Source organism: Pinus tabuliformis, chromosome 7, assembly GCF_031772625.1.
Source record: "Pinus tabuliformis cultivar Carrire ecotype Pingquan chromosome 7, CPIR1, whole genome shotgun sequence".
Lineage (NCBI taxonomy): Eukaryota > Viridiplantae > Streptophyta > Pinopsida > Pinales > Pinaceae > Pinus > Pinus tabuliformis.
The window spans coordinates 677,431,928-677,448,908 of NC_142293.1; the positions used below are offsets into that span (position 1 = coordinate 677,431,928).

Sequence of the window (16,981 nt, forward strand, 5' to 3'; positions counted from 1 at the left end):
CTGGGTAAGATCAACTTTGTTAGGAGGTTTATTCCAAACTTTGCAGAACTAGTGAAGCACATCACTTCCATGTTGAAGAAAGGATCAGAAATAAAATGGACAGATGCTGCAAGAAGCTCTTTTGAAGCCATCAAACAAGCTATCATGGAAGCTCCCACTCTAATCATCCCAGATTACACCAAGGAGTTTTATATCTTCTCTTTTGTCTCTTATGATACACTTGTGATAGTTCTGTTGCAGAAAAACGATGAAGGCGTAGAACAACCTGTGGCCTTTTTCAGCAAAACTCTGAGGGACGCTAAACTAAGGTATGACCTTATTGAAAAACAAGCCTATGCTCTCATAAAATCTTTAAAGGCATTCAGAATTCATATCCTGCATTCCAAAGTGATTGCATATGTACCATCAGCCTCGGTAAAAGACGTTCTAACTCAGCTAGATATTGATGGAAAGAGAGCTAAATGGATTGCAAAATTCATAGAGTTCAACATAGAGGTGAAGCCCACCAAGCTTGTAAAAGGCCAGGGCTTGGCTAAGCTTATGGCTGAGGAAAATTGTATCTTTTTAGACATAAATTGCATAGGTTCAAATTCAGGTGGTGAGCATATAGAGGAAGCAGCAGAAGAGCGAGAGCAAAATCAGCCCTTGGCTAAAAATCTAGCCACCTGTGATTGGTATTCCATCATAGTTCATTTTTTGCAGAAGCTAGAAGTCCCTCTAGGGCTTAGCTCGAGTCAAGCCCAGGCCATTAAGCTCAGATTAGCCAAATTCTACATTAATGAAAACCTACTCTATTGGAAAGACCCATCATGGATCCTCTTGAGATGTCTAGACAAAGGACAATCTATGGAAGTCACGCACCAGTTCCATTCTAGCATCTATGGAGGACATCATTATTGGCAAACTACAGCCCACAAGATCCTGAGAGTTGGGTATTATTGGCCTTCTCTGTTCTCAGATGTGTTTTCTTTTGTGAAGTCTTGTGACGAATGTCAGAGGTTTGCAGGAAGACAACAGCTAAAATATGTTCCCTTAAAGCGAGTACACATCAACGGTCCCTTCTAGCAGTGGGGCTTGGACTTCATGGGTGAGATCAATCCACATTCCAGTGGCCATCACAAATGGATCTTGGTAGCCATTGATTATTTCACCAAATGGATTGAGGCCATACCCACTAAAAATGCCAATCATCAGGTTATCATAAAGTTCTTGAATGAGAATGTCTTCACTAGATTTGGTTGCCCAACCAAAATAGTCACTGATAATGCAGCAGATTTCAGGGCAAAAGAATTGGTGGACATGTGTGAATCTATGGGCATTTAATTGGTGCATTATACCTCATATTATCCTCAAGGCAATGTCCTGGCAGAATCATCTAACAAGAGTCTTGTAAGGATAATAAAAAAACTATTGGAGGACAACAAAAAGAGTTGGGATTCCAAGTTGAAGTTTGCACTATGGGCCGACGGAGTTACCAACAAGAAGTCCATAGGAAATTCTCCATTTAAGCTAGTTTATGGCGCTGAAGCTATTTTTCTATCCAACTGATTCTCCCTATGGCCAAATTCTTTCAAGAAGAATAGGATGAAACAAATGATATGGTAAGGAGAATGAATAACCTGGTCAAATTACAATAGATCAAAGAGCAGCTAGTTGAGAAGTCAAAATTTCATCAGAAGAAAATCAAAGAAACTTTTGACAGGAAAGCAAAAGTGGAAAATTTCCAAGTTGGTGACTGGGTTCTCAAATGGGATGCATTGAAGGAAAAGAAAGGTAATCATGGTAAGTTTGACTCCTTATGGATAGGTCCGTTTGTCATCGCTCAAATTCAGCAGAACAATACCTTTATTCTACACAATCTGGAAGGAGGAGATGTTTTTGGTGGCCCAGTCAATGGGCAGTTCTTGAAACTTTATTTCATTTAAGGCTTTAAAGCCTTGATATTGTAAATATGTTTTCAGTTTTTATTTTTATGCAAAATAGACTCCATGCCCAATGGAACACTAGGAGATAGATTTGATTTTTGGTTTTACAGGAAAGGCATTGGTCTGTGGTTCTTGAAACCTCACAGGGAGGCTTTCATCCCCAGAAGGAGCCAGTGTTAGCCCTGTTGGCATGTGGCCCAAAATGGATCCAAAACACTCCTGAAATCTTCAAAATATTCTTAAGGATCATTCAAAGATCAAAACAATCGCATGCCAAGAGCCCTTAGAATGGCGGAAAAACACTATTGGGAGGCGAAAAACCAGAGAAAACCATGAAAAAAACAGAGCATTGGGGGTGTGAGAAATGAATGCACAGTAGCCGTCACATCTGGCCAATCAACGGTCCAGATTTGATCGGTGGGTCACAATCGACGGAGTTAAACAGCGGATATCGGTGCAGACTATATAGAACTAGCAATGGCGATCGACGGAGTCAACGTGGACTGTCGATCAAGCGCGCAAATCGACGGCCCATGTTGCATCGCAGGAATCGTTATCGAAGATTACAAAGAGTGCTAGCAATGGCCCGGGGCATGAGCGATATGCGATTGCAATTAATCGCATCGCTATATCACATTGGAGCAACACCATGGAGCGGGGCCTATACACATGTATATGTGTGACCCGATGAACCGGACCCGACGACATTCTAAATATTATTTCATAGGATTTGAGATCCGCAGAAAAGCTATTTTCAATGCATTTTCGCGGTTTTAACATATTTCTAAAATACAAAGGGGAACCTTGGAGCAGGACTGGAGCGACTTGCAATATGCGATAAGACCCAGACCCGAAAGGGTTCGGGAAGGGAAATATATAATATTTGAAGTCCGTCATGAGCCATTTTTAATGTATTTCCAATGTTTTGATGTATTTATAAAAAAAAAGGGAACATGCCATTTGCAACTTGCGATAGCGATAAGGACATACCCGATAGACGAATAGACAATGTTCAGGGACTTTTGAAGTCCGAAATAAACAAAGCTTGTCGGGATTTCACAGTGTTGCAGCATTTTCTATATAAAATAGAAAACATTCATTGTTATTATTTGAGAGGATTTCAAAGGCCCGAAGACCCATTCCATCACAGAACAAAGGCTGGGAGATAGAGACCAGGAGACAAAAGGCTGGAAGGAGAAAGGCAACAGCGCAACATAGCCAAACCAACAAATGATCATGGAGCATCGTTGGCATGAGCGAGCCAGTTGACAACGTAGCACATTTACCAGAATTTGGTTATTGTTGTTAGAAAAAGAGGCCTCCAAGCTCTTGCGTGTCTGGTCATGGCATCAAGTCGTTAAAAAAAGGACAGGGAGGATAGATTAAGACCTCTTGAGCCTCAGAAGGCTTGAGAGCATTGTAAAAGGCCTATAAATATTTGAAAATTCAGAGTAACAAGGGTTCAACTTTTGGAGACTGTGGAGACTCTACTCCTCTAGCTTCTCATCTTCATTCCAGTAATATAAGCTTCTTTTGCTATTACATGTTCAATTCCCATTTCTCTTTTGTTCTAAGCTTGCACTTGAATAGGTTATTCATGTTTTCTTCTGTGTCTAATGCCAGATAACTGTCATCTTATCTCTGCGTTGATAAATTAGATTTGCAAGTTTCATTTACTTCCTTTAGCTAGCCATTCATATGTGTTTATGTATGCATTTGCTGGTACAGTCAGTATTCTCCATTTATCCATTGAATCTATAAACTATTGAGCATTAGTGGTCTAAAGCCTTGTAAAGCTGAGGGTGTTCATGCATGTCTTGAGTGAAAATAAAGTTGAAACAATCATTTGACTTGATCCAAACCATCATCCATTCCAATAGTTCAGAGAACAATATTGAAGATTATATGTTACCAGGCATCTTCGAGCTACAACCTAGGAGAGCTTCCTGGAGTGATAACAACACCCACTTGGAATTCATTCCAAGATACCATCAAGGAGCAGTACTACCTTGTCAGAAGCTATGAGGATAAATACATAAAGTGGACCATGTTGCGGCAGGGAAGGGACCAAGACATGTCAGAGTTTATCAATATTTTTCATACCCTTCACACAAAGTTGGCTATCAAGGATTATGAATGGCATTTGGTACTCAAATACCGCGGTTGCCTACACAAGTACATCCAGGACAAAATGGAGTTCCTGGACATCTCCTCCCTTGGCACGGTGTACTGATACGCTGTCAAGATCGAGCAAAAGTTTAAACAAAAGAAGCAAGACTTTGGATCTGTGAATAAGAAGAACAAAAGACAAAGCCAAGGCAGGGTGACCTAAGACAAACCGTCGAAGCTATAAGAAAAGAACATCACCATGAAGTCAAAGAAGGACACAGGAAATTGGTGTGAGTTCTATAAGAGCCCCACTCACAACACAAGTTAGTGTCGGACCAATTATTCGTTGGTGCCAAGTTGAAGGCTTCAGAATCAGATGCATATTCCGACCCTGAGTCAGAACTCGACAAGGGGAATGAAAAAGGGAAGAAAATTATTGATGCGGAGCCTAGCGCCATTATTGCCACCGCCAAGATCCATAAGAATGAGTCCAAAGATCTAGAGGAGGGGGAGCATCTTTTCCACTCACGAATGTGGGTGAAGGGTTCACCGCTGCAATTCATTGTCGATAGTGGTAGCCAAAAGAACCTCATTTCAGCAGAGGTCATGAAGCAGCTAGGCCTACTAACCATATCACACCTGCAGTTGTACATCATCGGGTGGCTTCACCAAGGACAAGATCTCTGAGTCAGCCAACAGTGTTGTCTTCCCCACAGCATCAAGCCCTTCACAGATGAGTTATTGTTTGATGTTGCTCCTCTCAACGTTTGTGATCTATTTCACTTGGACCCTCACCATTGTTTCTTTCAGTTTTTCAGTTTCCTTAATTGTAGCACAATTTACTATTTTTGGCAGTTTTTCGGGTCCTGGATTTCTGGGGCCGTCTTGAGGCCCTAAACGACATTTGTTTGGCAAAATTGCTCAATGATTGCTAAAGCAATCATGTCAGCTATTTTTGTCCTCAAAGAGATATTTCCAACGAGGTATCATACGCATCAAACAGAGATAATATGATCATGTTACGACCTTGGGAAGTTGGTTGCCCAACTAACCCCAATGAGGCCCATAAACTCTTGGTGTTACATCTTCTCGGGTTAGGGTTTTGGTTGTTTAGGGTTTTCCCTTATTGTTCAAATATAAAAAGGCCCTTGAGTCTCATTGTAACTTAGTTCAGAGGCATGTAGTTGCCACATCTCTTCTCAGAGATAAGCTACCATCGCCTGAGCTAGTCTTATTTCCATTTTTTTTGTAAGCATATTTCAGTATTTGATATTAATGAAACAAAGTGTTATTTTTTGTTGCGTCAATGTATTTATGGTTATATTTGTAATTTGTTGTGTTCTTGTTTAAATCGGGATCATAAAATAAGGTTCAAATTAGAATGGTTTTTGACTTAGTTAATAACTACACCATAAAAAGTACTTAAAATAAATTTATTAAAATAATTTCTATTAAAATTATAGGTGAAATAATTTCTATTCTTAAACAATTTCTATTTAAATAATAAGTAAGCCATGTCAACTAGGTGTAACTCTAGTGGTAGGGAGGAGTCACTCTTATCCTCCCCATCCGGGTTTTAGTCCCATTGAGATTGACATGCTCACTCCTTGGGAGTAATTTCTACATGAAAGATAACCACTCACCTAAACATGGGTGGGTTTTCCGTGGAAGTAACTAGTAGCAATTTCTAGTACAGTGAACCAAACTTAACAAAAAAAAAAAAACCATGATATTTCCCTATATCACTTAACCTTTAATATAATAAAGTTTACATCAACTAAATTGAAATCTCATTTCTATATTTATAAATTCACATAAATCCTTCCTTCCATATATTTCAACTTTATCTAAACACTTGAAAAGTTTTTATTATTTTTTTGGTTGTCACATTTATGTCATACTTTTACATTGACATTAATATTATAATATATATTTATGGAAAGTTTTTTTTTTTTTTTTTTTTTAATTGTAGGTTAGACTTATTATTTTGCTCTCAAGAAAAAGTATTAGTAGAAAATTGAAATAACAATGATTATAGGTGCAATGGGAATTGTTTGCTCTATTAAGTAGATTAGTAAGTATTTGAGATAAGAATTTGAATGCGTAGATTGACAAACAAACAAAAAAAATCTTGTACCAGTAGTCGGTTAACAAGACTTCCCACTTAATTATTTCACACTATCTTTCCATTAATGTTTGGGGTTATTATGGCACTCATCTTGTTAAGAAAGTATGTTGGCAAAATTTTTGCTTATATCTATTTGGATTGAATGCGGCAGAGTATTTTTTTTCTCATGAACCCTTGACATTTCCAAAGCTCATCTTTGGATGGTGAATGGAAAATTTACTTACAAATATTTAATGCACTAAATTCTATTTGATATGTTTTTGTTATTTTATGTTTGTGATTATTCTACATATAAATTTATACTAAATTGCATAATCTACACATTACCCTTTTCAGTCGTTATTATTCTCACACTATGAATCAAGCAAACTAGCAAATTTTTTTCTTTCTACTAAATTGCATAATATACACATTGCCCTTTTGCTAGTTTAAAATTGTTATTATTGTGATACTATGAAGGAAGCAAATTAGTAAAATTTTGACTTAAATTTGAATTGATAGGGAAAGAATTTATATTTTGCTACTAGATTCTTCGCATCTTAAATTCCCAATTCAAAACTAAACCCTTCTTATTTAAAACCCCCTACTTATATTTTTATATAGTAAATAATTCATAACCATTATTTTTTTATAATATATAGGATGATATTTTTATTAGATATTATAGGATAGATTGCTAATTTATTACTCCACATAATCTAATTTTATAATCAATAAATTAACTCAAGTGATAAAAGATTAGGAAAAATAAAATCAAACTATACCTTATACCTAATATTTAAGGAAACAAACTTGTGATTAGTGAGTCCATCACTTGAGCAATAAAAAAATGGGCAAAAATAAAGTCAATTATACCTCATTTCTAAGGTAACAAACTTGTGATTATTGAATTCATGACTTATGTGCATGCATATTGTTTTGTTTTCTCACCGAGATGAGCTTCAGTATAATTAGGTTTATTATATCCGAATAATTTTCAAATGGATGGGCTTGAGTATAATTAAGTTAGTTATATTACATATGAGGTGGCTTTAGGTTGAGCTTTTATATGAGGAGCATAAACTTGAATTCCTATTTTAAATGAGTTAGGTTTGGATTTGTAATATGTATATGATATTGTGGTGAGACGAATAAATGAAATAAGTTTGGATGTGTAATATGTGTATAATATTGTGTTTGAGTTGAATATTTGATATATGATTTTAATAAATTTATATTTTTATTATATTTGGGTGATTTTGATTATGTAATATATATGGGATGAATTTGAAAATACACTTTTTATAATATAAAAAAAAATAGATTTGAAATGTGTATCTCATATTAATTGTGTAATATACTTGAGATGGGTTTGAAAGAGTATATTTCATATTACTTATGTAATATACATGAGATGGGAATGAAAGTGCATATCTCACATAAAAGTGTAAGTAGGTTTGATTGTATTTAAATTTAATTTTTCCTTTCACATGGACGTGGGTTAAGAAGATCTCACATGAAAATGGATTGAAATTGATTTCGAGTCATAATCCATATATGTTTATTTAAATTCTAATTTTATATGTAGATAAGTTTAGAAATATAAATATTATCTGAATAATAGGAAATTGGTTGAAATGGTCTTGGAATCATAATCTATGAATATTTATTTAGATTTTCATTTTTTTTATGTGGGTAAACATAGAAATATAAATTTCGCATGAAGTTGGTTGAAGTGAATTTGAATAAAAAATTCATCTTACATGTGGGTGAAGGTGGAATATAAATCTCGCACGAAATTGGTTGAGATGAATTTAGATAATTGTTTGAGATAAGTTTGGATTCATAATCTATGTATGTGTATTTCAATTCACATTCCACAAGTGGAAAAGCTTAGAAATGGAATTCTCACATAAAGTGGAGTTGATTAGGGTAGATTTCACTTGTAATATATAGAGATTTTGAGAATTTGACTTTGTAACATATAGAGATTTTGAAAAATTTCACTCTTAGATTAAGCAACTTATACAATGTTAAACAACTTATAAAATATTTAAAACTTTCTCATACTCCAAATGGAATTCTCACATAAAGTGGAGTTGATTAGGGTAGATTTCACTTGTAATATATAGAGATTTTGAGAATTTGACTTTGTAACATATAGAGATTTTGAAAAATTTCACTCTTAGATTAAGCAACTTATACAATGTTAAACAACTTATAAAATATTTAAAACTTTCTCATACTCCATTAATTCCCTGTTGTACAATATTATACAATATAAAAGAAGAAAATATTATTGAAAAAATTGTACAATATAAAAAAATTGTAAAATATTAATTCCCTATTATACAATATTAAACAATATAAAAGAAAAAAATATTATTAAAAAATTTGTACAATATAAAAAAGTGCTAAAATATTAAACAACATATACAATTAAAAAAAAAATTATTATTAAAAAATTTGTATAATATAAAAATAAATGGTTATCAAACAACCTTACAAGAAAATATTTTGACACAATGAGCATATAAACATATAAACACCTTATATAATAGAAAATGCTTCAATATATTATTGGGAAAAAAATATTTATATTCAATGAATACTCAAAAATAATTAAACATTACAAATAAAAGAGGAAAAATTATTCTAATTATTTATTAATTTAATTATGTCAATAACAATGTTCAAAAAAAACTTTTAAAACTTTTTTATTATTAATATTAAATACATGTTTAAAATAAAAAGAATTATCACATTGAAAATTTAAATAATTTTTTTTGAAGATTTTTATTATTAATATTAAGTTTTTTATTATTAATATTAAATAGATGTTTAAAATTTAATAAAAAAGAATTATCACATTGAAAATTTAAATAATATCTTTCATTGTCATAAAAATTTATATTAGTAAAAAAGAATTATCACATTTAAAATTTAAATAATATTTTTCATGGTTATAAAAATTTATATTAAAAAAAAATTATTTTTGAATTTTTTTATTTATTAATATTAAATATATGTTTAAAATTTAATAATTTCCTTTTATTATATATTTCAAGTTTTAAATTTAATAAATAAATAAAAATTGTTTTCATTAAACTATATGAGAATGCATAAATTTAAATGCATTGAAATAAAATTTAATTAATTATTATTTTTTTTTTAATAAAAAATTGTGATTAAATTTATTAAATTACATGTTTTTAAAAAAAAATTATAAATGTTTAGACAAATTGAAACAAAATTTAATTAAAAAAATCTTCCTGCTTAATAAAAAGTTGTAATTAAATTTATTAAATTACTTACATTTAAAAAAAATTGTAAATATTTACATTAGATCTAAGACTTTTGTGATCCATAATGTAGATATCAATCTTTAGGATTAATCACCTCGTTAGGATTTGTTCGACATTTCGAACCAACTAATGTGATGGATTGATCCATACTATAGATATTAGTCTTTAGGATTAATCACATCCTTAGGATTTGGTCGACTTTTCGAATCAACTTATAGTTATAAGTTTCTAACCAACTAATGTGATAAATGAACCACATTAGTTGTTGATTCGAAAAATCAACCAAATCCTATAATATTAAACAATATAAAAGAAAAAAATATTATTAAAAAATATGTACTATATAAAAAAGTTGTAAAATATTAAACAACATATACAATATAAAAGAAGAAAATATTATTAAAAAAATTGTATAAAAAAAAAATTATATATATATTAGAAGAAAATATTTTAATACAATGAGCATATAAACATATAAACACCTTATATAATAGAAAATGCTTCAATATATGATTAGGGAAAAAAATGTTGATATTCAATGAATACTTGAAAATAATTAAATATTATAAATAAAAGAGAAAAAATTATTATTATGTTAATAAATATGTTTATATTAAAAAAAATCATTATTAATATTAAGTTTTTTATTATTAATATTAAATATAGGTTTAAAATTTAATAAAAAAGAATTATCACATTGAAAATTTAAATAACATCTTTCATTGTCATAAAAATTTATATTAGTAAAAAAAGTTATCGCATTGAAAATTTAATTAATATGTTTCATTTTCACAAAAATTTATATTAGGGAAAAAACTTATTTTTAGAATTTTTATTTATTTATTAATATTAAATATATGTTTAAAATTTAATAATTTATTTTTATTATATATTGTAGGTTTGAAATTTAATAAATAAATAAAAATGGTTTTGAATGCATAAATTTAAATACATTGAAACAAAATTTAATAAATTATTTTTTTTTAATAAAAAATTGTGACTAAATTTATTAAATTATATGCTTTAAAAACATTATAAATATTTAGATAAATTGAAACAAGATTTAATTAAAAAAAAATTTATGTTTAATAAAAAGTTGTAACTAAATTTATTAAATTACTTGCATTTAAAAAAATTGTGAATATTTACATTAGATCTAAGACTTTTGTGATTCATAATGTAGATATCAATCTTTAGGATTAATCACCTCATTAGGATTTGGTCCACGTTTTGAACCAACTAATGTGGTGGAGTGATCCATACTATAGATATCAATTTTTAGGATTAATCACATCGTTTAAGATTTGATTGAAGTTTCAAACCAATTAATATGGTGGATAAACCACATTAATTGATTCAAAAAATCGACCAAATCCTAAAGATGTGATTAATTCGGATATCTACAAAAAATTATAAATATTTAGATAAATTGAAACAAGATTTAATTTTAAAAAAAAATTATGTTTAATAAAAAGTTGTAACTAAATTTATTAAATTACTTGCATTTAAAAAAAATTGTGAAAAAATTGTGAATATTTACATTAGATCTAAGACTTTTGTGATTCATAATGTAGATATCAATCTTTAGGATTAATCACCTCATTAGGATTTGGTCCACGTTTTGGACCAACTAATGTGGTGGAGTGATCCATACTATAGATATCAATTTTTAGGATTAATCACATCGTTTAAGATTTGGTTGAAGTTTCGAACCAATTAATATGGTGGATAAACCACATTAGTTGATTCGAAAAATCGACCAAATCCTAACGATGTGATTAATTCAGATATCTACAAAATATTTACATTATTAAAAAAGTATTTTACGATATGTATAAAGAATTTGTAATTTACTTACAATTAAAAAAAAAGTTATGAATATTTGCGTAATAATACTTTTGTCCACTCATTTTGAACCAACGAGTGTGGTTCATTGTGAGGATAAGTTGAAGAATCACATCATGGCTCCATGTTAAATAGGGAGAGCACATCTTCCAACGGCTAAATTTGACTAGGAAACGGCTACATTGGAAGATCTGCTCTCCCTATTTAAGATGCAGCCATGATCTGATTCTTCAACTTGTCCCATCAATGAACTACACTCGTTGGTTCGAAACTCGACAAAAATATTTTAATGTAATCTCCCCAAAAAAACTTCTCAAAAACTAAATATGAATCACAAAAACTTAAATTCAACAATATTTACATTATTAAAAAACTTTCTTTCTAACTTGATTTATAAAATATTTACATTATATATATATAAAATATTTTTTTCGCCAAATATAATTAACTTCTATCCCACTCTATTGCCACAGCTTTCTCAATATTCCAAAACTATCATTCTTCCGTGATTTAATTTATATTATTACATGCAAATGCCTTTTTTTGGATTATACCATCAAAATGACTTTTATGTATGGTTTATGGCATTCAATACACATAAAACGGATAAATCTTTTAGATGTTTCATTGTGAGTTTCTTTTCCTTACTCTTCGCTGTTTGTGTTTGTCAACTCAATAGTGCTGTAAGGAATGTTGGGGAGGTTCTAAACTCTTCACGCCAAAACAAATAAAAGGCCAAATATACCAAAAACACATTTATTTGTATATAAACTCTCGATCAGCAACGATCGGAGACGCAGAAACGCGACATAAGATGGGCAGCATACTTAAGAGATGGGCTGTATACTTAGAATTGACATGAACATGATCCAATGGAACCATTACTGATAATTCCGATCAAACTGGAACTCAAAACCATTAACCTGTAGACATGTCCCCTTGATCACAGAGGGGTTTTTGGCAAGGTACCCATGTCATTATTTTTCTGATATTGGTCAGAGTGACAGAGATTTCAACGAGATTTTGAAGATTCCAAGGCCAGCAATTCAAGAATAGAGGTGGCAAAGGAGTGCATTTGATCTCTGCTGTACACAGGGGTAGCAAATGTAAAGGAGATGCATAGCTGGCCCATCTGGCCCTTCAATCATAGACTCACATGCACAGAAGCAAGGACCCACTGCATGCATACTTGCCAGAGGCCCTAAGCTGCCAGCCACATTCAGAGATTCTGCATTCTTCCACTGTGTATCTGCTGGCTCTCCAAAGAACATTGTAAACAGCCCAGATCTCTTAGAAGAGCTTGGAGCCAGACTAGGATGCTTGATCAACTGCATTCACATTCATTCACTAGTATGACTCAATCCAAAATATTCACTAAGCATAAACTGCATTCACATTCATTCACCAGTATGACTCAATCCCAAATCCCAAATATTGACTAGCATAAATCCCTCTTAACCCCTGATCTATTAAGACGGACAAAAAGCATAAATCCCTGTTAGCCCCTAATCTACTATTAAGACGGACAAAAAGCATAAATCCCTGTTAGCCCCTAATCTATTAAGGGTGATAAAAGGCAAAAGTCCCTCTTAGCCCTTGATCTATTAAGAGTGATGAAAAAAAATATTGAAAATCTCTTGGAATAACAACACTGTCAACTTTCAAATTAAGGGATGCCTAGTTATCACCTGTCCAACAAGCATGGCTAGGACTGGTAGCTCGGAAAAGTGCTTATGTTTGCTGATTTCCTTCTGCGTTTTTGTTGATATTAAGCGCGCCATATCCCAGAAGGATATATCATCCTTCACTCGAGTTCCCTGGAATATCCCTGCTGAGTAGTTTCCCAGGACAGTTTCTGGTAGTTGAGGCTCAAAGTGAGGTCTACAGTCCAGCACACTGCCATGTACACAAAAAGTTTTATTCCGGGCAATGGATATTTACATTATGACAATAAAATGTACAGGATGCAAGGTGCTCAAAACTATGGTATGGTTGGGATGTTACCCTGTGAAGCAAAACTGGTTCAATTTCTTCTCTTTCATTTCCTTGATGTTAGCAGCTGTTCGTAAGTATGCACAGGCCAGGGCTGCAGCATGTGATGTATTTTCTCGCTCGCATGCAGAGAAGAAAGCACCAGTTCCTATCATGGAGAGGCAGTTCTTGATGGTTGAGTCCATGCATATGAGGAATTCAAGGATAGAAGGTGCAAAAGAACTTCATACACCGGATAAAAAAAGACTTCACTTGTTTAATATGGTAGTCAAAAAAGAAAACAAAGTTTATTTAATGACTGAAATAAAATCTATCGATCTGTTATAGAGGCATTGTTCCAAGGATTGAAAAGGAAAGAATTTGTAAAGCCATCTCACTTGTCATAGAAGTGGGTAAATTGACTTTCCTTTCAAATGGAGGGCAACAATCTACTTTTGGTAGGATACTTTCTATAATTCAATTTTATAGCTCTTCTGATCAGTTTTAGCAGTGGAGGACAGGCTGCATCGCTCCTATCTCACAGATGGTCCTTGTGTGGTTTTTGCTAAACGGTTAAGCATGTTATGTGGAGAGGCACAGTTACCAGGGGCCTTTTATGGTAAAAGGGTTGCTGCTGAATATAGCATTTTCTTTGTTACCTTCATCTGAAGAGATATTTTCTTGGGACAAGTTGATGGTCAAGAACTGATATGATCATATTGAGAGGCATGACTGACCAGTTACACTCGAAAGTTTATTTAAGAATGTGGTAAACCCCAGTACAAAAAAAAAGTTACCCATCACCAATGTCAATTTACATTTTCCAGATCTCATTGATTGGACATTAATTTGATATAGAAACTTTAAGGAAACCCATAAACCTCATTTTTTGGAGGTCTAGGGGGAGGATCTGAGAGGAGACCTGCTAAGCATACTTAATTAAACCTAAACAAATCTTGAAAATGGAGATGGAGGCATTCCACTACTTAATGAATAGATCTTATATAAGCACCATCGTTTTCAATTTGGTTTGGGAGATCCACATCGTTCTCAATTTGGCTGGTCACAAATTTTCAATCATCAAGGTTTATCTGTTTATGATTTCAATGGATCTACTAATATAACAAGATCAAGAAGAAAATTCAACAAGGTGATATACTAGTTATATTGCTGGAGGTGGAGTGTGGGAAGGAACATATCAGAAAAACCTCTAAGTTGCATAAAATTCATACAAAAGAACATGTGAATCACTACAGGAGACTCAGTCAAACAATCCTTCTCCCATGCCCTATTCTCTTCCAGGCAAACCATAAGCTCAATTGATACAGAAGAAGTTTATATTTCTCTGCATAAGAAAAATGGATGAAAATTTGAAAACTAACTTGCTCTTTATGTCAAAACAAATGCAACCTTAAAGGGATCTTGGTTCCACGGTTAGGTAGGGGTGTTTCAAACCCAACCTAGATTCAGAGGCCATTTCGATTGCTTAAGCAGGCCAATGGATGGGACCAAGAGCTAAGTCTTGGGCAAATTCGGGTGAATAAATAGATTCAGAGCAGTTGTAAAACAAGAACACCGTCAAGAAAAGAAGAGAGACCAATGCAATCAAAATCAGAACATCAACAGGAGCAATTAACACAATAGCCAAGAAAATTGTTACAGATGGATTACCTTCTCTTCCAAGTCTGTATGTAAGAACGTCAGACATGAACCCAGCCTTGATGGACATTTTGGTGAACTCTGCACTGAATGGTAGCAGAGAGTACTTCTTGGAGTCCAGAGCATATCCTATAGCATCAAGGCCCTTTGTAAAGAAACCCTTGTCTGCTTTGCCTTTGGGTATCAAATCCTCCATTGAAGCCAGCAGTTCATGCCTTCCAGGCCCATCTGGAAACTCTGGCTCTCTTCCTTCAACAACTGCATTCAGGGCACTGACAAAATACCTCGCTATAAGGAGACAAGATTGCCTGTCACAAGCACCACTGTGAACTCTGATCACAACAATCGTCAGTGACCCTGAAGAAGAGTCCTTGTAAAAATGAACTTCTAGGACACCAAGAGGAGGAGCTGCCATCTTGTTCTCGTTAAGGAATGGATCATTGAGCTCGCTTCGGATAATCTGATGCAATGCAAGGCTCAACGATTGTTTCTCATCATCACGGGGAAGCTGTAAAACCCCTAGAAGGTCCACTGATGGATCTACTGTGGGCCATGACTTCTCCCTGACAATGGGCTTCACAGGACCATTGTTTACCTGGAGATAGAGCTTCCCTTTGTTATTCTCCACAATTTGAGCTCTGGTGAGGGGATAGTGCTCCATAAGCTGACGAGCAGCCGTGGTTATATGCTGTTCTTCAACATCTCGTCTCATGGCGATCACTGAAGCAGTAATGCCCGTTCCCTGGTCAGTTATCCTCGCCCAGTTCTCTTCAGATTGACCCATTGGTCTGGACATCACTACAAGCTCTGATGATTCTTGTTGCTTTGGAGCCATAACCACCCAAGAACTCTGAAATACAATTCACAAAATGCCTGTAACTTACAATAACTTTGAAACCAATTCACAAAATGGCTCTGAACAATCTCCTTCCTGAAAAAACTATGAAAGCCAAGTATCCTGCTGCCAATAAATAGACTATTGTAATGGGCTCTTGATCTGAAATTGAATAGAATATTGTAATGGGAGTTTGATCTGAAATTGAATAGAATAGATCGTTCCAGCCGATTTTGACTAATTTCCAAATTGTTTTGGTCACTGTGTAGAGGAATCTTCGTCTGAATACAAATTTAATTCTTGAAGTAAACCAACCCTGACACATCGCCAGTCTCAACTCTGTCAAATCTTTTTTATTTGGAAAAAAATCCATGAGTTGTTCTTTGCATTAATCGGCTAATTCGTTCATTGTTTTTAAAATACCGATGCGTCGTTCTCTGCATCAATCCATTAATTCATTCATACAGGGTGGAAACGACGGCTGTTAACAAATTCCAACACGGCCTGCATTTGTTTAATAACAGCAATGGCAGAAGCTCATAAGTGCTGTCCTGTTTGAATTTTAATGCGTAAAACTGTGATTAAAAAATTCAGTTCACGGCTACATCTCATGCACAGCACGAGCGTTGGATTGCCAACCTTTCAGTCTGAATTTTTGTGTTTTTTCACTAATCATTTTTATTTAAATTTGGATTCAAATTAGCAACACGTTTTGTAGGTAACAATGTTTAACAATTATATCAACAATTCTGCGTACCAAATCACATAACGATTTTTAATTTCTACGCATTTCGAACCAGTTTAATAAAAAAAATTAATTTATATTTGATATTAAATTTAGTTATAAAAATATATTTTATCATGATATTTATATTAAAAATAATTATTAAAATAAATTTAAATTTTTAGATATAAATTTGATTTTTTATATATAATTTAATATTAAAATTAAAACTAAATTCTATGTTAGTAAATTTTTTTATTTTTTATATATTAAATTATTTTATATAACTTACTAGAGCTAGAATTGAACTTTAGAATTGAACTTTAAATTTAAAATATAGTAAATTAATAATTTTTTTTATTATATAAAGAATTATCAAAGTGTTATGAAAATTAGATTGACTGAATCATAGACTCAAAAACATAATAAAATGAATTTTAAAATTATACCTCCTCATCATATAATTTATTAAAGCAAAAATAAACTAAAAAAACTAATTTA

At 32.7% G+C, this 16,981-nt stretch overlaps 1 protein-coding gene across 1 annotated transcript; it reads right to left on the minus strand.

The window, feature by feature from the left end:
• Positions 1–12,033: 12,033 nt before the first annotated feature.
• LOC149249282 (uncharacterized) lies at positions 12,034–16,386 on the minus strand. Its single transcript, XM_089456210.1, has 4 exons — positions 14,934–16,386; positions 13,296–13,431; positions 12,980–13,187; positions 12,034–12,619 (listed from the first exon to the last, which is right to left on the minus strand). The coding sequence occupies exons 1-4, from the start codon at positions 15,754–15,756 to the stop codon at positions 12,338–12,340; spliced, it is 1,449 nt and encodes a 482-aa protein (XP_089312336.1). The 5' UTR covers positions 15,757–16,386; the 3' UTR covers positions 12,034–12,337.
• Between the last annotated feature and the right edge of the window lie 595 nt (positions 16,387–16,981).